This window comes from Ovis aries, chromosome 15, assembly GCF_016772045.2.
Source record: "Ovis aries strain OAR_USU_Benz2616 breed Rambouillet chromosome 15, ARS-UI_Ramb_v3.0, whole genome shotgun sequence".
NCBI lineage: Eukaryota > Metazoa > Chordata > Mammalia > Artiodactyla > Bovidae > Ovis > Ovis aries.
In genome coordinates this window covers 61,142,577-61,168,791 of record NC_056068.1, presented here as the reverse complement: position 1 = coordinate 61,168,791, position 26,215 = coordinate 61,142,577, and the positions used below count along the sequence as shown (strand labels likewise).

Here is a 26,215-nt window from a genome sequence, read left to right as displayed (position 1 = left end):
TGGTACCTCATTGTGGTCTTGATTTGCATTTCTCTGATAATGAGTGATGTTGAGCATCTTTTCATGTGTTTGTTAGCCATCTGTATGTCTTCTTTGGAGAAATGTCTATTTAGTTCTTTGGCCCATTTTTTGATTGGGTCATTTATTTTTCTGGAATTGAGCTGCATAAGTTGCTTGTATATTTTTGAGATTAGTTGTTTGTCAGTTGCTTCATTTGCTATTATTTTCTCCCATTCCGAAGGCTGTCTTTTCACCTTGCTTATAGTTTCCTTTGTTGTGCAGAAGCTTTTAATTAGATCCCATTTGTTTATTTTTGCTTTTATTTCCAGTATTCTGGGAGGTGGATCATAGAGGATCCTGCTGTGATTTATGTCAGAGAGTGCTTTGCCTATGTTTAAATGTATGAACACTACACTAATATGGGACCACATTAGACATATGTATGTTAAAAACAACACTTTCTGTAATTTCTTACAAAAAACTGAAAATGACATATTATTCTTTTAAGTCAAATACTGTTTTACTATTATATATTAAACATATAAGAAAAAGAAGATGACAAGTTTGCAAATTTAAAAAACATGACTTTGTTAACTGGCTGAATTCTATATTCTCATCAGCCAATAGACTTGCATGGGATTCAAATAATTCTCCCTGATCACAGTGATCAATCTGAGGGAATTTTGCATCTTCGGCCACATTAGAGATTGCTTTGGATTATACTCAAGAATGTTTAACGTATGGCTAACAGGAACAGACCAACCCACAAATCTAATGATGAAGGGTGAAAAAATATGCTAGTGCTATGTGTGAGGAATGTGGGAGGAGGGACAGCGTTTATAGAAAGGCAGCCCAGGAGTGGCTATCTTTGTGTTTTGGCAAATTTGATATTCCTGTGCAACCTTATAACTTCAGGGACTTAGACCCTGAGAATGTGCAAAACAAGCACCCTTTATATAATCCAGGGATATTAACTATAATATGTAAAGAGCTCATACAGAGCAATGAGGAAAAAAAAAAAAGAGGAAAAAAATTGATTATAAAAAAAGAAAGAAATGCAGAAAACTAATGACCATGGGGAAAATACTCTGCTTCACTGTAAACAAAGAAACATGCAACAAAGTAATATTTCCCCATCAAACAAACATTTTTTTAAACATTTTTTTAAATTATAAAAAAAGAGAAGCAACATTACTGATGAGTGAAGATTCTATTAATTCAAAAACTAGACATACCTTCAGAATAGAGCTTCATGAAATATAAGAACATAATCAAAAGTAAAACCGTTTAAAAATGAATCACTAAATAATTTTTTAATGTATGGGAATGTTACGTGTGCATGTTATTTAGCATTTACAGCCTTTAACTAATTACATTACTCATCTGTACAAGTGATTTTAGTTAAAAGCAAATAATGGCATTAAAATCAGAGAAGATAAGTATTTCTTGAGGCTTAGACACTTAACTTTATGATTAACTTACTATTTAATTTCACTGAATACATTATTGATAAATATTAAATTGTCATGTAAAGCAAATGCTATTCACACACAAAAAAACTCGTTCTAGGCTACTTATAAATAGAAGAATGAAACAAACTTTGAAAATGCAGTGTCAAATCTGCTGTGTTACATTAAGTAAATCTAATGTCTAAGACCATTAGGTTTTTGTGGAGTATATATATTATTTTTGATAATATATTCTAAGTGCATGAGATAAAGTAAAACACATCTGATGACATTAGAATACTTTCTTCATTTAAAAACACCTACGGTAGAAAAATTAATCTGGATCAGGTAAGATGACTTGTTTCAATTCCTTTTAACTGTCAAAAATTGGGAGTCTTTAAACCTGGGGTACATGAAGACTTTCAAAGAGGTATCTGATCATGAGAATTTTAAGGGATCAATTCCTAGATTTTCAACTTAAACAAATACTCTAGTGAAAAAACGACCTCATAGAGAATGTACCAATGATAGATGTACAAGTTCCCCTTTCCCTATTCTCCTTTCTCACTTAAGTGAAAGGTTTACTTCTCGTTGCCACAGAGCACTTGGGGCATCTCCACAGCACTGAACAAAAAGACAATTTATTTGGTACAGAAAATGTGAATGTTCTAATGACCGGAGAAACAACCCTCTCTTCATTTGTCTTCAGCAAAATTTTATGCGGACCTAATAAGTTAGACAAAGAACTTAAAATAATATGTGCTGATGGACATAGTGTGATTTCTTTTTTGTGCATTACTCAGAAAAAGAAAAAGGATAATTTGAGGGACAGGGTGGCTCAGTGGTAAAGAATCCACCTGCAATGTAGAAGACGTGGTTTTGATCCCTGGGATGGGAAGATCCCTTGGAGAAGGAAATGGTGACCCACTCTAGTATTCTTCCTGGAAAATCCCATGGACAGAGAGAGGAGCATGGCAAGCTTCAGTTCACAGGGATTGCAAAGAATTGAGACACAACTTAACGACCAAATAACAATACAATGACATAACTCTCTCTATTCTTTATTTAACTATGAACTGCTCACATCTGCAAAAGTGAAAAATATGAAAAGAGTTGATGCTAAATTCTGTCCATGAAATTCTAGCAATATTCATGCACTGATATATCTTAACGAAGCAATTTAGTACAAACATTTTTATGTCTATTGATATATCGCATGCAACAGTAATTGTAATGGTGATTGAAACAAGAAGAAATGAGTTTAAAACTTAGATTCTTTTGAGACAAGAGGATTAAAATAAATGTAAAGTTCTGTTATAGAAAAACTATCAAGGTTATTAATAAATATGCTGAATATAAAACATATAACATTCTGACAAAACTCTATGAGGAATGAGTGAAAAAAATATGAATTCAAGGAAAAAATGATTGATGTAAAATTTTTAGTTGTTAAAATAGAGTTTGCTTATGTATATACTTCCAATATTAGTACTGATATCAAATTGCTATTATTTAGATTCAGTTGAATACATGCATAAGACTGATATAAAAGTCTTTAAGTAAAAAGGCAGTATTCACAATAACATCCATTGCAACTAAATAGTATCATAACTAAATTTTTTCATACCTTATTATGAAAGAAGATACATCGTTTTAAAACATATTTTTAGAAATATGAGTACAAAAGTTGGAAGAGATCAGTGTACTATCTGGAAAATTGGCCAAGATATAAGATAAGATGATAATCATTCAATGTAGGTTAATAAATGTGAAATGCCTTCTTTGGTTTTAAATGTAATTTTTATATTTTCATCAAAATTGTATTAGAGTTCTCCAGAGAAACACTACAAATAGGATGTGTGTGTATACACTCATATATACATGAATATATACATACATATATATCTCTCTAATAAAATTTATTATAAGGAACTGGCTCATAGATTATGGAGACTGACAAGTCCCCAAATACGCAGAGCAAGCTGGAGATACAGGAAAGCTGATGGTGTAATTTCTGTTCAAATCTGAAGGCTTTTGAACCAGGAAAACCAATGGTGTAATTCTAATCCAAAGGATAGCAAACTCAGGAAAAGCTAATATTTCAGATTGAACCTGAGGGCAAGTAAAAGCTGATGTTCAACTTCAAAAGCAGTCCAGGAAGAATTCTTTCTTACACAGAGGAGGGTTAGCAGTTTTGTTCTATTTAGACCTTCAACTGATTGGATGAAGCCCACCCACATTAGGTAGGGCAAATTGCTTTACTTACTCTACCAATTTAACTGTTAATCTCATCCAAAAATATTTTCACAGAAAACACTCAGAATAATATCTGATGAAATATCTGGGTACCCTGTGGCATGGTCAAGTTGACATATAGAATTAAAGATCACAAGTCTTCCCCTTGCTTACTTGGCACCCATATGTATCTCCTTAAATGATAACTGGCTCCAGATAAATACAATAACAAGGTCATAATTCCACATTCCTAGCTCTGTCTCCTAAGACTGTCTTATCCTGGGTCCTTCCTACCTGCACTATGGCCTGGATATTTCACATGCAGTAAGCTAGGGAAATTACAGGGTTTACTTTGCTTATTTTGCATAACTCAGCAATCACTGTCTTTTATTATATGATGCTCAAAGGTATGTAATATGTCCCTTATTATATGATGTTTCATAAGATTTTGTCCTGTTTTTTAGTTGTTTCAGGCATGATGACAAGTCTGGTCCTTATTAATCTATTTTGGTCACAAGTGAAGTGAAGTGAAGTCTCTCAGTCGTGTCTGACTCTTTGCGACCCGACCCCATGGACTGCAGCATCCCAGGCTCCTCTGTCCAACGGATTTTCCGGGCAAGAGTACTGGAGTGGGTTGCCATTTCCTTCTCCCTTTTGGTCACAAGGGCAACATTAATAAGAGTCTATGTTTTTTGACTCCAGCTTTGTATTTTTTTCTAGTACATCGTAAACTCTGTGAAAAAAGATTTGCATGTAAGACTAGATTCTTAAGAAACTTTGATGAAATTATTTTCTAATTTCAAAATCCTTCACATACTCCAAAGAAGGATATGTAAAGTACATTGAAATCTTTTAATAATAACTTGTACAAATCTTAAAGAGATGGGAATATCAGACCACCTGACTTGTCTCTTGAGAAATCTGTATGCAGGTCAGAAAGCAACAGTTAGAACTGAACATGGAACAACAGACTGGTTCCAAATAGGAAAAGGAGTACGTCAAGGCTGTATATTGTCAACTTGCTTATTTACCTTATATGGAGAGTATATCATGAGAAATGCTGGACTGGATGAAGCACAAGCTGGAATTAAAACTTTTGGGAGAAACATCAATAATCTCAGATATGCAGATGATATCACCCTTATGGCAGAAAGTGAAGAACTAAAGAGCTTCTTGATGAAAGTGAAAAAGGAGAGTGAAAAAGTTGGCTTATAACTCTACATTTAGAAAATTAAGATCATGGCATTTGGTCCCATCACTTCAGGGCAAATGGATGGGGAAACAGTGGAAACAGTGTCAGACAATTTCTGGGGGCTCCAAAATCACTGCAGATGGTGACTGCAGTCATGAAATTAAAAGACTCTTACTCCTTGGAAGAAAAGTTATGACCAAACTAGACAGCATATTAAAAAGCAGAGACATTACTTTGCCAACAAAGTTCCATCTAGTCAAAGCTATGGTTTTTCCAGTAGTCATGTATGGATGTGAGAGTTGGACTATAAAGAAAGCTGAGCACCTAAGAATTGATGCTTTTGAACTGTGGTTTTGGAGAAGACTCTTGAGACTCCCTTGGACTGCAAGGAAATCCAACCAGTCCATCTTAAAGGAGATCAGTCCTGGGTATTCATTGGAAGGACTGATGTTGAAGCTGAAACTCCAATACTTTGGCCACTTGATGTGAAGAGCTGACTCACTGGAAAAGACCCTGATGCTGGCAAAGATTGAAGGTGGGAGGAGAAGGGGACAACAGAGGATTAGATGGTTGGATGGCATCACTGACTCAATGGACATGAGTTTGGGTAAACTCGGGGAGTTGGTGATGGACAGGGAGGCCTGGCGTGCTGCAGTCCATGGGGTCACAGTCAGACACAAATGAGTGACTGAACTGAACTGTACAAATCAAGGTACCTAACAAAGGTGTCATGAATGAACTTTCAAATAAAATAAGGTAGTTCTCTAAGGCAAAATGTAGAAGTATAGTAAAGGCTTTAACATCAATTACACAGGTTGGAAGAGGGAAGAAGTTAAAAAAAAAAAAATCAAACATTTTAAAAACCACATAGAAATAGGCCTTCCTGCCCAAGGCTTGGCAAAAATTTCCTATATAGCTATAAATCCTATATATCAGCTATGTCTGATACAAAATCTTAGGCTCAGTATATTGTGGAATGGACTGTGAAGAACCTATAACAGCTTCTTTACAACATTGATTTTGGCCTTTACTCCATTGCTTGTCACAAGCAGACTACTGTTAGGAAATTGACCACAATGATAAAGGTCAAAGGGAAAAGGAACAAAAGAAGAAACAAAAACAGAAAATAAAAAAGAAAATATTACAAAGGGTTAATAGTAGAAATAAGAATGAAGGAAAACAGGCTCTTCAGCCAGAAGGGAATCATCTGGAAAATTAAACAAAGGTTTTCTCTTTGGTGGTTAGTTGCCCAGTTGTGTCCGACTCTTTGCAACCCCAAGGACTGTAGCCTGCCAGGCATCTCTGTCCATGAGGATTCTTCAGGAAACAACACTGGAGTGGGTTGCCATGCCCTTCTCCATTTCTCTTGAATTTATTTTAATCTGATAAACAAAGTCTGACCCATATGAAAGAATCATGCTAGTTTTGACCTCAGTATTACAATAATTTTTATGTTTGAGAGTAGAAATTTGTTGGTGTCTCTTGACAGTTATTATAAATTAGTATTTGTCATGCTACAGATTTTTTATAAATGACTTATTCATTTGCCATTTTGCAAACTATACAGTGAAATTAAAACATCCTCTGAGGAGAAAAAAATGACTTTAGATTATGAAGTCTAATCAAAGGATGGCTTAAACCAAGATCCTATTCTCTACCAAGAAATTAATAATTCTAAAAGTCATGACTGCCTTCTCTGAGGTGAAAAATATGCTTCAACTTAAAAAGACATAGTACTGGGTTGGCCAAAAAGTTCCTTAAGATCTTATGGAAAAATCCAAAGGAATTTTTGGCCTACTCAATATTTTAATCACATATTTTAGTATTATTGCTTATTTCTTAGAAGAAAATAATTTCTGGCAACCTCAAAACAATAAATGAGTACTTCCAATATCTGTATCATTCTTCCAACTTATACCTTTGGAATACTGGTTAACATAAAATCTGACAACATTTTGCAGTTGTTTTTCTTTACCTAGCTAGTTTACTAAGTTCTCATATCATCACTTAATAATAATTTTGTTTACTCTCAGTTTTAAATAACTTATTAAAATTTCCTCACTCTGATAAAAAGGATAAAAAATTGTTTAAGACTCTAAAAATGACACCATATGTTCAAATAAATCTGATACATTTTTTTAAGAGAAAAAAAGACACGTGAGGTCCCAGTAACATATTTAAATACAGTTTGCACGTACACAAATATATATCTTCCTTACATATACATAAGCAATATTTTTTTCATGAAACATTCAAAATGTAATATTGAATTAATATATTCTATACCTGTAAAATGTCAGCAGGGTCTTCTTTTGCAGATGCAACCAACAAAGCATGGCCACTGACAATTCCTTCTGCCAGGAAATAATTGAAGAGCAAAGGAGAATAAATGTTGTATTTATCCTCTTCTGTAAGAAAGAAAAAATTATAGTCAGAATTCTACCATATATTAAGCATACTCAAATGCTTTTATTTTTTTCTCCTTAAAACAAGTATATGAGGTGGAACAATAACTATGTCTTCCGAAGATATATGAATGGTCAACAAGATCGTGAAAATATGTTTAATGGTACTAAATATCAAAAAAATGCAACCCGAAACACTGAAAAACCACTACATTCCTGCTAGAACAGCTGAAATAAAAATACAATACCAAGTATTGAAAAAATGTGGAGCAAATAAAACATTCCTACATTGCTAGAGGCAATGTAAAATGGTAAAATTTGGAAAATAGATTGGCAGTTTCTTATAAAGTTAAACATAAGAATCAGCAACTCCATTCCTGCTTATTACCATAAGAAATGACAAGACATGTTCACACATAGATGTACACATAACGTTTATGACAGTTTTTCCATAAGAATCAAAAACTGAGAATGGCACAAATGTCCATCAACCAGTGAATGGAAAAACAGATGGTACGTCCACAAATGAGATAATACTCAACAACAAAAGAAATGGACTGTTGATAGATGGGCAACAAAATGAATCTCAGAAACATTAAGTGAAAAAAGTCAGACATAAAAAGTGTATATGATAAGACTGCCTTAATGTGATAGTCTGGAGAAAGCAAAACTAAATTCTAGTGCTAGAAAGATGTTAGGTGCTTGGGGACCAGGAAATATTTGGGTCTGAGAAAATTTAGGGGGGATGTTGGAAATGGTTTATATTGTGATTGTTGTGGTGGTTACCTGAGTATATATATTTGTAAAAAAATCACTAAAATACACATTTAAAATGGGTCGATCTGTTTTATCATGTGAAAGTGAAAGTAAAAGTGAAGTCGCTCAGTCGTGTCCTACTCTTTGCGACCCCAGGCTCCTCTGTCCATGGGATTTTCCAGGCAACAGTACTGGAGTGGATTGTCATTTCCTTCTCCAGGGGATCTTCCCGACCCAGGGATCGAACCTGGGTCTCCCACATTGTAGACAGACGCTTAACCGTCTGAGCCACCCGGGAAGTCTGTTTTATCATATTAATATGTAAATTATAATTAAGTAAAAGCAGTTTATTAAAACAGTCTCCTACGGCATACCTAAAATACCATGTGGTAATTTGTTTATAAACCTTCTTGGCACAGAATACTAAAGTAAATCCATGATCAGAAATGTAGTAGATTTGGGGACTTCCCTGGTGGTACAGTGGCTAACAATCTTTTTGCGAATGCAGGGGACACAGGTTTGATCCCTGGTCCAGGAAGATGTCACATGCTGCAGAGAAACTAAGCCTGTGCACCACAATTATGAGTACAGCAAAGTGATTCAGTTATATATGTATATATTCTTTTTCATATTCTTTTCCATCATGGTTTATCACAGGATATTGAATATACTTCCCTGTGCTGTACAGTAGGATGATTACAATTATTATTGAATTTTGTATCCCACTTTTTCCACTTAATCTCACATGAATTATAGTCTTCTAACTATGATGTTTAAGAGGCATAATATTCTAGTAAATTTATGTCTCATAATTTATAATATTTAGTCATCTCCCCAATATGAACTTTTACCTCACTTTAAGGCTTTTGTACTATTAAATACAGAAGCATTAAAGTGCTTTAAATCCCATATGTCCAAGATAGAATACAGAAACTCATTGTTTTCTTCCATCAAATGTGGTCTTCTTTCAGTTTTTAGAATATCAGAATTTATTAATACCTCTTCTCTCCCTCTCAGCAATTCACCCTTCTCTCCAAGCCTAAAATCCTGTTTCATTTTCAAACTATTTTTAGAATTCACTTTGCTCCATGCCAATGTCTCTCCTCTAGGTTTGCTACCAGCAGCTCTTGCTGCTGCTGCTAACTTGCTTCAGTCATGTCCGACTCTGTGAGGCCCCATAGACGGCAGCCCACCAGGCTCCCCCGTCCCTGGGATTCTCCAGGCAAGAACACTGGGGTGGGTTGCCATTTCCTTCTCCATTGCATGAAAGTAAAAAGTGAAAGTGAAGTCACTCAGTTGTGTTCGACTCTCTGCGACCCCATGGACTGCAGCCTACCAGGCTCCTGTGCCCACGGGATTTTCCAGGCAAGAGTACTGGAGTGGATTGCCATTTCCTTCTCCAGGGGGTCTTCCCGACCCAGGGATCGAACCCAGGTCTCCCACATTGTAGGCAGACGCTTTACCATCTGAGCCAACAGGGAAGTCAATAATGTTTAGGAATCCCAAATATTTTTCTCTAGCCTTAATTTAATACCCAAATATCCAACTCTCTACTAGGTAGAGCTACTGGGAACATAAAATTCACTGTGTTTAAACTGAATTCATTACTTTACCTCAGTATTTGCTCATTCCTCCTTTCCTGACTTTATCTAATGGTATTAACTCCAAAATTTCTCTGCCAAAAATTTTGGAATCATCCTACCGACTCTCTCCCCAACATCTCCCACACATTTATATAACACAGAAGCAGACATCAACATTCTTTTGAGGGTCCTATTAAAAGAAGAAAAATGGAAATGATAATTCATATCACACAGTAAGCGAAGTTAGTTTAACATTTAGACTCATATACATAATGAAATGCAGAAATAGAAAAGCTAGTTTCTGTTGTTATCCCATCAAAATATGACAGTAAATGTATGATTAAAGTCTTAAAAGCATAGTAACAAACCTCACCTCATCTTCACATTAGGGCAATGAGTACTTTAATCACTTCAAGTTTTTTACTTTATTCCTGCAGGGCATCCTTCATAATCTGTCTTAGTTACTCAAAATACTCCATGATTACACATTTCTAACCATTATAAATTATTTTTAGCCAGCCTGTCATATCATTCATTTATTCATGCACTCGTTCATTCACTGTGCCTGTATACAGTCCCCTTGATTACAGTGCTTACTGTCAGTCTCCTGAATATAATACACGATCAGGTTTTCTCAGTAAAGTAGAAGTGTCATGAGAAAGTAAATAAAGAACACTACAGGAGTATTTATATAGGAGGAATACTACTCATTGGGGATGAGAAGAAGGAAAGCAACAGTTAAGGGTGACTTTCTGGAAGAAATACTTAAGCGGAGTTTTCTTTCACTAAAAGATGATTAAGAGTTAGGAAAAAAGAGGCAACAAGAAAGAACTTAAGCAAAGGCCTGTAAAGAGGTGAGAGAATGGCACTTTGATGGAATTAAAAGCTTAGGGAAATAAATACAAAGCTTGAGGAAGGAGGTGAGAAGATAAAAGGCTAAAGTGAATCAGAAGAGGCAGATCATATATAAAGGTCTCTGGACTTTATGTTAAGATCCACAGAGAACACAAAAAGGTCCTAAGCAAGGATCATGATCAGATTTTCATATCAGAAAGTTCACTCAGGCTACAGTATAAAGATGGACTGCCCAAGAGAACACTTGGGACGACCTATGGAGCTTTTATAATAATAATCTCAGGGAGAGGTATTGATTATAGTCAGAGTTATGGCAGCAAGATTGGAGAGACATAGACAGAGTTTATAAACACAAACAAAAAGGCTGAAAACTTTCAACGTTTACTAATTAATGGGTATGTAGAATGTGAGAGAGAAGTTCATCACTCAGGCCTCTGGCATGTGTCACTTAGTAGGTTGAATAATAATCCACGGATGGTTGAGAGGAAGAGTAATAGATTTGGAATGGAGTAGAATTGGAAAATAAGGGAAGACTGTGAGTTTAGCTATAGACACGTTGATTTTGAAGTGCATGCAAGATATTCCAGAGAAAATGATGAATAGGAAGCTGGATATTATCTCTGCATTTCTAAATGTATGCTACACCTTTACGGATCATAGAAAAAGCAGGAGAATTCCAGAAAAACATCTACTTATGAGAGTTCCAGAAAAACATCTATTTCTGCTTTATTGACTATGCCAAAGCCTTTGACTGTGTGGATCACAATAAACTGTGGAAAATTCTGAGAGAGATGGGAATACCAGATCACCTGACCTGCCTCTTGAGAAATCTGTATGCAGGTCAGGAAGCAACAGTTAGAACTGGACATGGAACAACAGATTGGTTCCAAATAGGAAAAGGAGTATGTCAAGGCTGTATATTGTCACCCTGCTTATTTAACTTCTATGCAGAGTACATCATGAGAAACGCTGGACTGGAAGAAACACAAGCTGGAATCAAGATTGCCGGGAGAAATATCAATAATGTCAGATATGTAGATGACACCACCCTTATGGCAGAAAGGGAAGAGGAACTAAAAAGCCTCTTGATGAAAGTGAAAGAGGAGAGTGAGAAAGTAGGCTTAAAGCTCACCATTCAGAAAACGAAGATCATGGCATCTGGTCCCATCACTTCATGGCAAAGAGATGGGGAAACAGTGTCAGACTTTATTTTTCTGGGCTCCAAATCACTGCAGATGGTGATTGCAGCCATGAAATTAAAAGAAGCTTACTCCTTGGAAGAAAAGTTATGCCCAACCTAGATAGCACATTCAAAAGCAGAGACATTACTTTGCCAACTAAGGTCTGTCTAGTCAAGGCTATGGTTTTCCTGTGGTCATGTATGGATGTGAGAGTTGGACTGTGAAGAAGGTTGAGCGCCAAAGAATTGATGCATTTGAACTGTGGTGTTGGAGAAGACTCTTGAGAGTCCCTTGGACTGCAAGGAGATCCAACCAGTCCATCCTAAAGGAGATCAGCCCTGGGATTTCTTTGGAAGGAATGATGCTGAAGCTGAAACTCCAGTAATTTGGCCACCTCATGCGAAGAGTTGACTCATTGGAAAAGACTCTGATGCTGGGAGGAATTGGGGGCAGGAGGAGAAGGGGATGACAGAGGATGAGATGGCTGGATGGCACCACGGACTCGAAGGACGTGAGTCTGAGTGAACTCCAGGAGTTGGTGATGGACAGGGAGGGCTGGCGTGCTGCAATTCATGGGGTCGCAAAGAGTCGGACACGACTGAGCGACTGAACTGAACTGATGCTTCATTGATTACGCTAAAGCCTTTGACTGTGTGGATCACAACAAACTGTGCAAAAGTCTTCAAGAGATGGAAATATCAGACCACCTGACCTGCCTCACGAGAAATCTGTATGCAGGTCAAGAAGCAACAGTTAGAACTGGACATGGAAAAATGGACTGGTTTCAAACTGGGAAAAGAATACGTCAAGGCCGTATATTGTCACCTTGCTTATTTAACTAATACGCAGGGCATATGATGCAAAATGCTGGGCTGGATGAAGCACACGCTGGAATCAAGACTGCTGGAAGAAATATCAATAAACTCAGATACGCAGATGGCACCACCCTTATGGCAGAAAGAGAAGAGGAACTGAACAGCCTCTTGAAGAAGGTGAAAGAGGAGAGCGAAAAAGCTGGCTTAAACTCAACATTCAAAAAATGAAGATCATGGCATGCAGTCCCATCATTTCACGGCAAGTAGATGGGGAAGCAATGGAAACAGTGACAGACTTTATTTTCTTGGGTTTCAAAATCACTGTGAACTGTGACTGCAGCCATGAAATTAAATGATGCTTGCTCCTTGGAAGAAAAGCTATGAAAAGCCTAGACAGCATATTAAAAAGCAGAGACATTACTTTGGTGACAAAGAACTATCTTAGTCAAAGCTATGGTTTTTCCAATAGTCATGTATGGATGTGAGAGTGGGATCACAAAGAAGTCTGAGTGCTGAAGAATTGACGCTCTTGAATTGCAGTGTTGGAAAAGACTCTTGAGAGTTCTTTGGACTGCAAGCAGCTCAAACCTGTCAATCCTTAAGGAAATCAGTCCTGAATATTCACTGGAAAGACTGATGCTGAAGCCGAAGCTCCAATACCTGATGCGAAGAACTGACTCATTTGAAAAGACAAAAGACCCTGACGCTGGGAAAGATTGAAGCCGGGAGGAGAAGGGGATGACAGAGGATGCGATTGTTGGATGGTATCACTGACTCAGTAGATATGAGTCTGAGCAAATTCTGGGAGATTGTGAAGGACAGGGAAGCCTGGCGTGTTGCAGTCCATGGGGTCACAAAGAGTCGGACACAACTGAACATCTGTATCTAAGCCTGGATATTACAGATTACTTGTATTAGGAGAGGTTTCTCATGGTCATCCTAGTTGTGCCAGGGACTAACCTTCAGGGAAGAGCATGTAGCACTAAAAGGGAATATCATGTCTGTATTTTGAGCAGAGCAAAGGGAGTCTGAAAAACACGAAGAGAGGGATAGAAGGAAAACCAGAACCGAGTATTTTAATAGAATCCAAAGGAAGTGAGTACTTCAAGGAAAGAGTGCCACATCACAATAGCCAGGCTGCCCTGCCTGTGCATTTATCACAAAAGTTGCACAGATTCGTGGTTTGAAGTGAACAGATCTTGTCCAGAACACCCTGAGGACTGACCCTGCTGGGCTTGCTTGCTGACTCCTCTCAATGATTGCTGTCTGCTGCTCAGCCAGAACCCACTCAGTGACAAAGGAAAAGAGCCGGGTTCTGGCCACTTAAGTCCCGAGGGCATGGAGTGAGCTCACAGCCCACCTGTGCCCAGCACCCAGCGGCCTCTCCATCAACCACTCTGCCTTGGGTTTTTTGTTTGTGTGATCCAGCCCCCCCCATTTTTCTGGCTTGATTTTGTACTTTTCTCCCCCGGGGACCCTGATATCTTGACTTCGTTGCCAAAAACGAGTGCATCAGGATCTTCTCCCCCTTCTTGCCATTTCTCCTTCCCACTTCCCTCCTGGTTCTGGTTAGTTCAGAGGATTTAACAATCACAAGTGTCCTGCAAAAATGCCTGAACGTTTTTCCTAGACCCCTGTGTATTTTCTTTTCTTTTTTCCAGAAAACGTAGACAAACAAAAGACTAAAAGGATGTGTACAGCTGCCCCTGTTTTCGGGTATTCTGTTTGAGAACATTTTAGCTGTTGATGTTCATGTGTGACATCAGTTCCGGCAAGATAGGTTTCTGTATTTATATATTAAAATCCAAAACAACAACAACAAAAAACTTATAAAATGTTTAAAAAAATGTTCAAAGCTGGGGGAAAAGGCTTTCTTCATTAGTCAAGGTGTTTTGATATGTTATTAAAATAGTGTCTAATAAAAGAAAAAAAACCCACATTAACTGTTGAAGAGATCAAGGAGGAAGAGGGCTGAGAAGGTAGCAGGACACAAGATCAACATGCAGAAATGTGTTGCATTTCTTTACACTAACAAAGAAATATCAGAAAGGGAAAAAAAATTTTTTTTAAGCCCTTTTAAAATCACATCAAAAACAAACAGACAAAAACAAAGAGAACTTAGGAATCAACCTGACCAAGGAGGTGAAAGATCTATATGATGAGAACTGTAAAATATTGATAAAGGAAACTGAGGATAATTCAAAGAAATGGGAAGATAACCCATGCTCCTGAATTGGAATTATTAATATTGTTAAATTGGTCATATTATCCAAAGCAATCTATAGATTTAAATTACCCATGACATTTTTCACAGAAAGAGAATAAATAATTCTCTAATATATTTGGAACCATAAAAGACCCTGAATTTCCAAAGGAATCCTGAGAAAAAAGAACAAAGCTGGAGGCATAACCTTCTGAGACTTCAGACAATACTACAGAGCGAAAGTAATCACAACCCTGCGACACTGGCACAAAACCAGATCTGTGGATCAACGCGATAGAACAGAGAGCCCAGAAGTAAACCCACATACCTACAGTCAATTAATCTTCAACAAAGGAGGCAAGAATATATTGCATAATGGAGAAAACCCAGTCACTTCAGCAAGTGGTGTTAAGAAAGCTAGGTGGCTACATGTAAACCAATGAAGTTAGAAGGCACTGTACAGTTACCTCACACTGTACACAAAAATAAATTCAAAATGGTGTAAAGATTTAAATATAAGACATGACCCCACAAAACTCCTAGAAGAGAACATAAGAAAAACATTCCCTGACGTAAATCACAGCAACGTTTTCTTGGGTTTTCCAAAGCAGTAGAAATAAAAGCAAAAATAAACAAATGGGATTTAATTAAACTTAAAAGCTTTTGCACAGCAAAGAAAACCATAAATGAAATGAAAAGACAATCTATGAAATGGGAGAAAATATTTGCAAACAACGTGCCTGACAAGGGCTTAATTTCCAAAATATACAAACAGCTCATACAACTCAACAACAAAAAAAGCAAACAACCCAATTGAAAAATGGGCAGAAGACCTAAATAGATATTTCTCTAAAGACATACAGATGGTCAAAAGCCACGTGAAAAGATGCTCAACTTTGCTCATTATTAGAAAAATGTGAATCAAAAATACAGTCACATAATACCTCACACTGGTCAGAATGGTCATCATTAAAAACCCTATAAATTATAAATGCAGGAGAAGGTGTGGAGAAAGGGGACCCTCCTACACTACTGGTCGGAATATAAGTTGGTACAGCCACTATGGATAACAGTATGGAGTTTTCTTAAAAAACTAAAAGCAGAGTTGCCATATAACGCAGCAATCCCACTCCTGGACATATGTTTTAGAGAAAATTCTCAATTCGAAAAGATACATGCACCCCAAAGCTGACAGCAGCACTATTTACAATAGCCAAGACACTGAAGCAACCTTAGTGTCCATCAACAGACGAACAGATAAAGAAGACGTGGGACGTATGTATCATGGAATACTACTCAGCCACAACAAAAAATGAAACAGTGCCATTTGCAAGAGGGATGGACCTAGAGATTAACATACAGTCAAGTAGGTCAGAAAGATAAATATATGATTAGTCCACTTATATGTGAAATCTAAAATATGACACAAATGAACTTATTAACAAAGTAGAAACAGACTCACAGACACAGAAACAAACACAGTTGTCAAAGGAGAAAGAGGGGGCAGGAATAAATTAAGAGTTTGGGATTAGCAGATACAAATTACTATATATAAAACAGATAACAACAAGGTTCTAGTGAATAGCACAGGGAACTATATTCAATAGCTTATAACAACCTTAATGGAAAAAATATATACATATGAACTCCTGTGCTGTACACCAGAAAGAACATAATACTGTAAATCAACTATACTTCAATTAAAAAGTTAAAAAAAAAGAAGGAATAGGACTAAGAGGTATCTTCTGGGTTTAGCTGTGAGAAAGTCTTCAGTGTCTCTAGCTAAGGTAGTTTTAGTGAAGTGGTAGTGCCTAAAATAGACTGAGCAATGACTGAAATATTACTAAAACACACAAGAAGTGTTACAGACTATTCAACAGGCTTGGCTATAAAAGGGAAGAGAAAAAGCAGTTAATTAGAGAGTCAGGGTTAAGGGGGAAGAACTTCTTCCTTTGAAAAACAAGTGCACATAGAAAAGAACTTAAAGGTAGTAGTGATAAGAAATGAAAATTTATATTGCCAGGTACTTCGAAAGGTAATAGGAGAAAAGATCTAAAGTGCAGGTTGCAAGGATGACTCTCTAACAGAAGACACATCCCATCTTTCTATTTGTGAATAGAGCTAAGCTTTTAGGATTGATGGTGGGAAGTTGTTTATTATGAGACAGACTCTTCTGCATGAAATAAGTCATTCCAGGAAAAGAAGGAGAAAGTGGTGCTATCTGATGTTTGAGGACAAAAGAGTTTTAAAAGGCCACTGAGGTTAATGCAAATGAAAAGGAGGTGATTAGTGTACACAAAAAGTTACTGGCCAACGTTCAATGCCTTCTTGAGGTTGAAGATCATGATCATCTCTAATAAATGACAGAAATAGCTTGGAAGTCAGTACATGACAGCAATAAGATGGTATAGAAGAAGAATAACTAAAGATTAATAACTCATTCCAGAAAGAATTTTTAAGATGAGTTATCAGGTTTTAGTATAAAATGATTTAATGTCAGAAAAACTTGATTGTGCATCTCAGCTACTAGGTGCATGACCTTCGATAAGTTACTTGGCTTCCCTCAAAATCTCATCTTCTGTAACACATAGACACCTCATCTGACTATTGTTAAATCAAATGATAAAATACACATTAAGGACTTAGTATGATGCCAGCACACAGTAAATCTTCACTTAATGTTAGATGTTTTAATAGAATATTTAATAGTAAGATTTAAAGATATTAAGAGTGTGTTTTGCATGAAATGGGTGTTACAGAAGGCAAACTGGAAAGGTTTAGAAATGAGTGGAATACTAGGAAATTGAGTCTACAGAGAAAAAAATACCAAATATTATGAAGATAAAAGTAACAGAGAAGGTAAGATCATTAGAACCACCTAATTTTTGGACAATGACCGACAGTAATTAGGAAGTGAAGCATGATGGATCTGGTGGATAAAAGGTAACAACAGCCTGAGCCCTGCACACTGCAATTAGAGGAGCTGGTACATGGGTTCTGAAGTTTCACAGTCTGAACGCTACAAGTAGGCAGTATTTCCCTAAGTCTGTCTCAGGAAAAGTTGGCCAAACTTTCCCTCTGACTAGTTCTAAATTAATATGCTCTCCAGAATCGCTTTTGCCTCTTTACTACAGGAATATACTCTGCTGATATCCTCTCTCCTATGCATGTGTTTATATAGTTTACAGATGAATACTCATCTCCCTTCACCTCCCCTCAACTTTTGTCCATATTTTGATTCAGTTTAAACTTTTCCACACCCCTTGCAGGGCTTCTTCAGTGGCTCAATGGTAACTAATCTGCCTGCTAATGCAGGACATTTGGGTTCGATCCCTAGGTGGGGAACATTCCTTGGAGAAGGAGATGGTGATGCACTTCAGTATTTCAGCCTGGAAAATTCCATGGACAGAGGAGGCTGGCGGGCTACAATGGGGTCATAGAGTAAGACATGACTCAGCAACTAAACAACATATCTCTTGGGCCTCCAAAAATATCTGCACATTATATACGTATTCTTTATAGTTATTCCACATGCAACCAACAGCCAGTTTAAGTTCACCAAGGCTAAAAACCAAGATGCATATTCTCCAACAGTGTTGAACATGCAGTAGTCGTTCAAATGCTTTAGGACAAAAGGTTGGGTAGTTTTTTCCCCCAAAGAACTCTACTGATAACAGTTCAGTTTGTCTTATTTTAGTCTTCTAACATGTTTTACTACTATAACATAAATTAAGGAAAACACAAGATATAATCATACAAAATAGAAATTGGCAAGCTGTTTCCTAAAGAGAAGGATAAATATTTCAGACTTGTGAACTATACAGTCTCTGTTGAATCTACTTAGCTCTGCCCTTGTAAGTGCAAAAAATAAAAAAGTTAGAATGTATAAATGAATAGAGTATGATTATGTTTCAATAAACCTTTATAGATAAAGCTCCAGGCAACAGGTTGTAGTTAACCAACTTGTGTACCATAAGGAAAATGCTCAGAATTTATTACATGATGTAAAAGGAAAACACAGCTCAGCAAATTCAAAGAGCTGGAAGACAACTGATGAGAAAATACTATACTCTCCTGTGAGAGATATATTGGGACTGCTTAGTTTTTGTAATTGTATGAAATAATAACAAATTAAAACTAGGAAAAGTATGACAGATTCTAAGGTGATCCCCATAACCCTCTTCCCTGGTATGTGCCTTTGTGTAAGCTCTTCTCTTTGAATGTGGGTGGAACCTTTAACTTGCTTTGAACCCAAAGAATATGGCAAAGGTGATGGTACATCACTTCTGTTACATAAAACTGTAACATCTGTCACACTGAGAGACTGTCTCCCTTACTCGTCTTGAAGAAATAAGATGCCATGTTGTGAGAGAGTGCCTCTGGCTGACAGCAAGAACTGAATGTGGTCAATCACCCCGGGAGATTGAAAGAGATCCATCCTCTGCCAAACCTTCAGTGAGAACCCAGCCCTGACTCACTCCTAGACTGTCTGCTTGCAGAGGACCCAGAAATTGAGAGATAATAAATGTGTGTTCTTTTCAGGCTAGTTAAGTTTCTGTTAATATTGTTACGCAGAAATAGGTAACTAACACAGAAGTACACACATAGGTAGTTGTGATTCATTGTTTAAGAGCATATCACTCATCTCTTATTTCTAGAATGAGAATTACATAATTAATCTAGGAGATGAAAATAATGCATTCTTAAATGTCACATAACTTGTATCTTTTTTACTGATTTCTATTACATCTCTTTGATGCTTCATATCTGCACATATAGCTCAACATCCTTTATGTAAAAAGAAGCTGTGTGAACTTTAAATATTTATGCTATGCTTTCACTTTTGATACTTTTCAGGTGTGCCAAATTCACATGTGAACCAGACTGTCAGAAAGCTATCTAAACATAAAACATCTCAAAATCTTTTTCAGTGCTAAAGAATGAAACATGTTTTAAGAAAACGCAATATTTGGTTTTCAAAGTACAGGTAGGAGTCCCTCAGTTATTCCTCAGAGAATGGCCTTTTACATATTCATATTCATTTCTGCTGCATTCCCAAGGTGTAAAATGGACCTATCATGGGTTTTCTGGCAGTGCTCACTGTCTCCAGCTTCCTCAGTTACCTTGCTTCTGAAACTGTAAACCCATTACTCTGTTACCCCACACACAAGCGCATGTACACACTGGTACACATAACTGTCTTGGTAAATGAGAAAATTATTAGAAATATTCACAGCCTATAGTGAAAAGTTTTTAGTTAATGAAAATCATCTTCATACTGTGGTGGTGGTGGTAGTTTAGTCACTAAGTCGTGTCCGACTCTTGCGACCCCATGGACTATAGCCTGCCAGGCTCCTCTGTCCATAGGATTCTCCAGGCAAGAATACTGGAGTGGGTTGCCATTTCCGTCTCCAGGGGATCTTCCCGACCCAGGAACTGAACCCAGGTCTTCTGTATGGGGCAGGCAGATTCTTTACCAACTGAGCTACAAGGAATTTTCCTTATTTGCAGAATTTTAAAAAATCTTTGAGTGACAAGCATACAGTAATGCCCTAAGCTCCTAACCTCTGACCTTAAATCTTCACACTTGGCTTAGATTTAGTCCACTCACCCTTTCTTAAGGCAGAGTTCATCTACTGTATATGTGACTTGAAAATGGAGAAAAGTAGAAAACCTAGTAGATAAGACTCCTTCTGTTAATCTAATCTGTCAAAGAAATGTAAAAATGCTTTCAAATTTTAAGATTTCTGAGGAAAAAAACAAGGTAACATAATAAAACTAGGTTTACTTAAAATTTTTTTAAAATTTCTTTATTTTTAATTGAAGGGAAATTGCATTAGTTTCTACCAAACATTGACCAGTATTGCACTGGTTTCCAGCAAATATCAACATGAATCTAAGTTTACTTAAGTTATACATATCTTTAAAAATCTTATACACTGAGAAAATGATAGTAGTGCAAAAACAATAATGAGATGATTCAGAATATCAGCTTTATGGAAAGACTGGACTCTACAAAGGCGGCCTTTGCTTTATACTTGCTGTATTGTTTTGTTCAATTACTAATTCAATAAATAGTTATTGAATACCCAGTGTAATACTTGGTGAACTGATACTTCATCATAGATAGACTTTAAAAAAAAATCCGTCACTGTACTTTGGTTATTCTTATTTGAGTTTTCCTTTATTACTTATTATTGAAAAAAAAATCTCCTCAGTTAGATCACCAGCTTCATTAGGCGTGTGTTGTTTCCACGTAACTGCCAATGTCACCACTAAGCTTTCTGCCACTGTACAATCAGTATCCCCTTCCGCCAGCTTTCAGTAATAGGCATCTTCTTCCTTTTCATTCTCATTGGCAGTGTCCTCAAACTACAGAGTTCTACTAACAATCTGTTTATAGTGACTCAAGTTCCTAATATTACTCCTCAAAATCCTTGCAGCCTTGCCTACTTCCTGGTTTGAAAGCCACTACCATATATTTATTTTATGTTTGTTATGGATGCACTCACTCTTAAAACACCAGAATCTGTTACGAAATAACATCTCCAATGTTTGCGGAAGATGACTGCCTACTTAACATTCAAGTGAATCTATAAACAATTCAAAAGATGCTGGTTATAAGATTGACATACAAAAATCAACAGGAATTCCTTGTACAATTACAACCAACCATAAAATATATTAACAGGAAACATATGTATGATCATATTAACTTATGTTATAATTATTTGCTTTACTTATATCTCTTCCTTATGGAAAGAGAATAACTCACTCATATTTCTAACCTCAGTATCTAGCATGTGAGTGGGTGTTCAATGAAAATTGTTTGAATGATTATCAATCATCACTGGATTCCTAGTATCATTCACACATGTTTCCCTGGAGAAAAGGATAAAAATTCACTTGCATATTTTTTAAACCACTATAATAACTCATTATATTTTTGTACATTAAAGACAAAATTTCCGGTTCAAATCAAGAAATTCAATTCTCCACTTTTCACCTATTTGGACTGATAAAGATTAAAATCCTTGATAATGTACAACAATGTTAAGGGTGAAGGTGACCGACCTAGTTATAACAGCTGACTGAAGTATCAGGTAGTATAACCTCTTGGGAGAGCAATCTAGTTACTAAAACAATTTCACATGCTTGGGGGCTTCCCTGGTGCTCGGGTTTGATCCCTGGGTCGGGAAGATCCCCTGGAGAAGGAAATGGCAACCCACTCCAGTACTCTTGCCTGGAAAATCCCATGGACAGAGAAGCCTGGTAGGCTACAGTCCATGGGGTCGCAAAGAGTCAGACATGACTGAGCAACTTCGCTTTCTTTCTTTCTCTTAAGCAAGCCTGTATTTTGGAACTTATTCTATAGATACTTATTCATACATGCAAACCTTAAACATATAAGATTTGTACAATAGGATTGTTCGTAACAGAAGATAATGAGTTAACCTTATCAGTAGAGAAAATTATAAGAAAATTATGGCACAACCATACAGTGAATTCCTATTCAGTTGTCAAGAACAATGAGAGATACTTATAAGAATGCACAGGGACTGATTTCTAAAATATCAGCTCAGTCCGGTTGCTCGGTCACATACAACTCTTTGCAGCCCCATGGACTGCATCACATCAGGCTTGCCTGTCCGTCACCAACTCCCAGAGTTTACTCAACTCATGTCCATCAAGTCAGTGATGCCATGCAACCATCTCATCCACTGTCGTCCCGTTCTTCTCCTGCCTTCAATCCTTGCCAGTATCAGGGTCTTTTCAGTGAGACAGTTCTTCATATTAGGTGGCCAAAGTATTGGAGTTTCAGCTTCAATTTCAGTTCATCCAATGAATATTTAGGACTAATTTCCTTTAGGATGGACTGGTTGGATCTCCTTGCAGTCCAAGGGACTCTCAAGAGTCTTCTCCAACACCACAGTTCAAAAGCATCAATTCTTTGGTGCTCAGCTTTCTTTAAAGTCCAACTCTCACATCCATACATGACTACTGGAAAAACCACAGCTTTGACTAGATGGACCTTTGTTGGCAAAGTAATATCTCTGCTTTTTTAATATGCTGTCTAGGTTGATCATAGCTTTTCTTCCAAGCAGCAAGCACCTTTTAATTTCATGGCTGCAGTCACCATCTGTGGTGATTTTAGAGCCCAAGAAAATAAAGTCTATCACTGTTTCCATTGTTTCCCCATCTCTTTGCCGTGAAGTGATGGGATCGGATGTCATGATCTTCGTTTTTTTGAATGTTGACTTTTAAGCCAGCTTTTTCACTTTCTTCTTTCACTTTCATCAAGAGGCTCTTCAGTTCCTCTTTGCTTTCTGCCATAAGGGTGGTGTCATCTGCATATCTGAGGTTATTGATATTTCTCCTGGCTCTCTTGTTTCCAGCTTGTAGTTCATTCAGCTTGGCATTTCACATGATGTACTCTACATATTAGTTAAATAAGCAGGGTGACATTATATAGCCTTGACACACTCCTTTCCCGATTTGGAACCAGTCTGTTGTTCCCTGTCTGGTTCTAACTGTTGCTTCTTGACCTGCATACAGATATCTTAGGAATCAGGTAAGGTGGTCTGGTACTTCCATCTCCTTAAGAATTTTCCACAGTTTGTTGTGATCCACACAGTCAAAGTCTTTGGCATAGTCAATAAAGCAAAAGTAGATGTTTCTCTGGAACTCTCATGCTTTTTTGATGATTTAATGGATGTTGGCAATTTGATCTCTGGTTCCCTTGCATTTTCTAAATCCAGCTTGAACATCTGGAAGTTCTCTCTTCACATACTGTTGAAGCTTGGCTTGGAGAACTTTGAGCATTACTTTGCTAGCATGTGAGATGAGTGCAACTGAGTGGTAGTTTGAATATTCTTTGGCATTGCCTTTGAGATAGGAATGAAGACTGACATATTCCAGTCCTGTGGCCACTGCTGAGTTTTCCAAATTTACTGGCATATTGAGTGTAGCACTTTCACAACATCATCTTTTAGGATTTGAAATACCGCAGCTGGAATTCTATCATCTCCTCTAGCTTTGTTTGTAGTGATGCTTCCTAAGGCCCACTTGACTTCACACTCCAGGATATCCGGCTGTAGGTGATCACAACATTGTGATTATCTGGGTTATGAAAATCTTTTTTGTATACTTCCGTGTATCCTTGCCACCTTTTCTTAATGTCTTCTGCTTCTGTTAGGTCCATACCATTTCTGTCCTTTATTGTGCCCATCTTTGCATGAGAAGTTCCCTTGGTATCTGTAACTTTCTTCAAGAGATCTCTAGTCTTTGCCATTCTATTATTTTCCTCTGTGTCTTTATATCGATCACTGAGGAAGGCTTTCTCATCTCTCCTTGCTATTCTTTGGAACTTTGCATTCAAATGAGTATATCTTTCCTTTTCTCCTTTTCCTCTCGCTTCTCTTCTTTTCTCAGCTATTTGTAAGGCCTCCTCAGACAACTATTTTGCCTTTTTGCATTTCTTTTTCTTTGGGATGATCTTGACCACTGCCTCCTGTACAATGTCACGAAACTCTGTCCGTAGTTCTTCAGGCACTCTACCAAACTAATCCCTTGAATCTATTTGTCACTTCCACTGTATCATCATAAGGTATTTGATTTAGGTCATACCTGAATGGTCGTCTGAATTTTACGACAAAGACTTCAAGATATGAGCCACAGTCAGCTCCTAGTCTTGTTTTTGCTGAATGTATAGAGCTTCTCCATCTTCAGCTGCAAAGAATATAATCAATCTGATTTTGGTATTGACCATCTGGTGATGTTTATGTGTCAACATGTTGTCATCTCTTGTGTTGGTGGAAGAGGGTATTTGCTATGAGCAGTGTGTTCTCTTGGCTAAACTCTGTTAGCCTTTGTCCTGCTTCATTTTCTACTCTAAGGACAAATTTGCCTGTTACTCCAGGTATCTCCTGACCTCCTATGTTTGGATTCCAGTCTCCTATGTTGAAAAGAATATCTATTTTTGGTGTTAGCTCTAGAAGGTCTTATAGGTCCTCCTAGAACCGTCAACTTCAGCTTCTGCAGCATTAGTGGTTGGGCATACTCTTGGATTACTGTGATACTGAATGATTTGCCTTGGAAAAGGACCGAGATAATTCTGTTATTTTTTGAGACTGCACTCAAGTACTGCATATCAGACTCTCTTGTTGACTATGAGGGCTACTCCATTTCTTCTAAGGGATTCTTACCCACAGTAGTAGATAGAACCTTTATCTGAATTAAATTCACCCATTCCAGTCCATTTTAGTTCACTGAATTCTAAAATGTCAATGTTCACTCTTGCCATCTCTTGTTTGACCACTCACAATTTACCCTGATTCAAGGACCTAACATTCCAGGTTCCTATGCAGTATTGTTCTTTACAGCATTGGCCTTTACTCCCATCATGACTCCAGAACAGCATGTTTTTTTTCCACTTTGGCTCCACCTGTTCATTCTTTCTGGAGTTAGTTCTCTACTCTTCTCCACTAGCATATGGACCACCTACAGACCTGGGGAGTTCATCTTTCAGTGTCGTATCTATTTGCCTTTTCATACTGTTCATGGGGTTCCCAAGGCAAGAATACGAACTGGTTTGCCATTTCATTCCCCAGTGGACCATGTTTTTTTTGTTTTTTTTTTTTTTTCTAACATATATTTAGTAGAAAAAGCAAGGTGCTGAATGCCTCTATGTATATTACTTAGGTAGAAATATTTGAGTTCCTACCACTTCTAGAATTAAGCATAGGTCATACTAAATTCAGCCTTCCCAGGCGGCTCAGTGGTAAAGAATCTGCCTCCCCATGCAGAAGTCAAAACAGATGTAGGTTCGATCCCTGAGTAGTGAAGATACCCTAGAGGAGACAGGAACCCACCCCAGTATTCTTGCCAGGATAATCCCATGGACAGCCTAGCCTGGTAGGCTACAGTCAATGAGGATCACAAACGGACATGACTGAACACACGTACACGCATACTAAATCTGGAGTATATTCAGTTCTGTGCACGAAAAGACAATGCTAGAGCAGAAGGTGCGATGAGAGAATAACCAGGAGAATGAGGAGTGTGACAACCACGATGCATAAAATCCAGTTTAAGAAACTATGTCTATTTAGTCTGGAGAAGATTTGAGGTGATTAAATTGTTATTTTAAAATATTTTAAGAGTGTCAGGTGAAAGAGTATCAGAGGACAAAAAACTAGGAACAACAAACTCATCACAGGTGTACAAATTAAACATTAACATAAAGAACTTTCTAATAAATCATACATTTTCAAATAACAAAGATTTGCCTGGTGAAGTAGTGAGCCCTTTAAGGTAGATAAAGTGAAAGTGAAGTCGTTCAGTTGTGTCCAGCTCTTTTGAGATGCCATGGTCTGTAGCCTGCCAGGCTCCTCCATCCTTGGGATTTTCCAGACAAGAATACTGGAGTGGGTTGCCATTTCCTTCTCCAGGGGATCTTCTTGACCCAGGGATCCAACCTGAGTCTGCTGCATTGCAGGCAGATTCTTTCCCGTCTGAACCACCAGGGAGGCCTGTTAAACTG

At 37.3% G+C, this 26,215-nt stretch overlaps 1 protein-coding gene across 1 annotated transcript in view; it reads right to left on the bottom strand.

Moving 5' to 3' along the window:
• ELP4 (elongator acetyltransferase complex subunit 4) overlaps positions 1 to 26,215 on the bottom strand; it is a 240,986-nt gene that overhangs the window by 204,436 nt on the left and 10,335 nt on the right. The window contains exon 3 of the mRNA XM_004016368.6: positions 7,162 to 7,283. Within this exon, the coding sequence (XP_004016417.3) occupies positions 7,162 to 7,283 (122 nt within the window). The remainder of the gene's footprint in view (positions 1 to 7,161; positions 7,284 to 26,215) is intronic.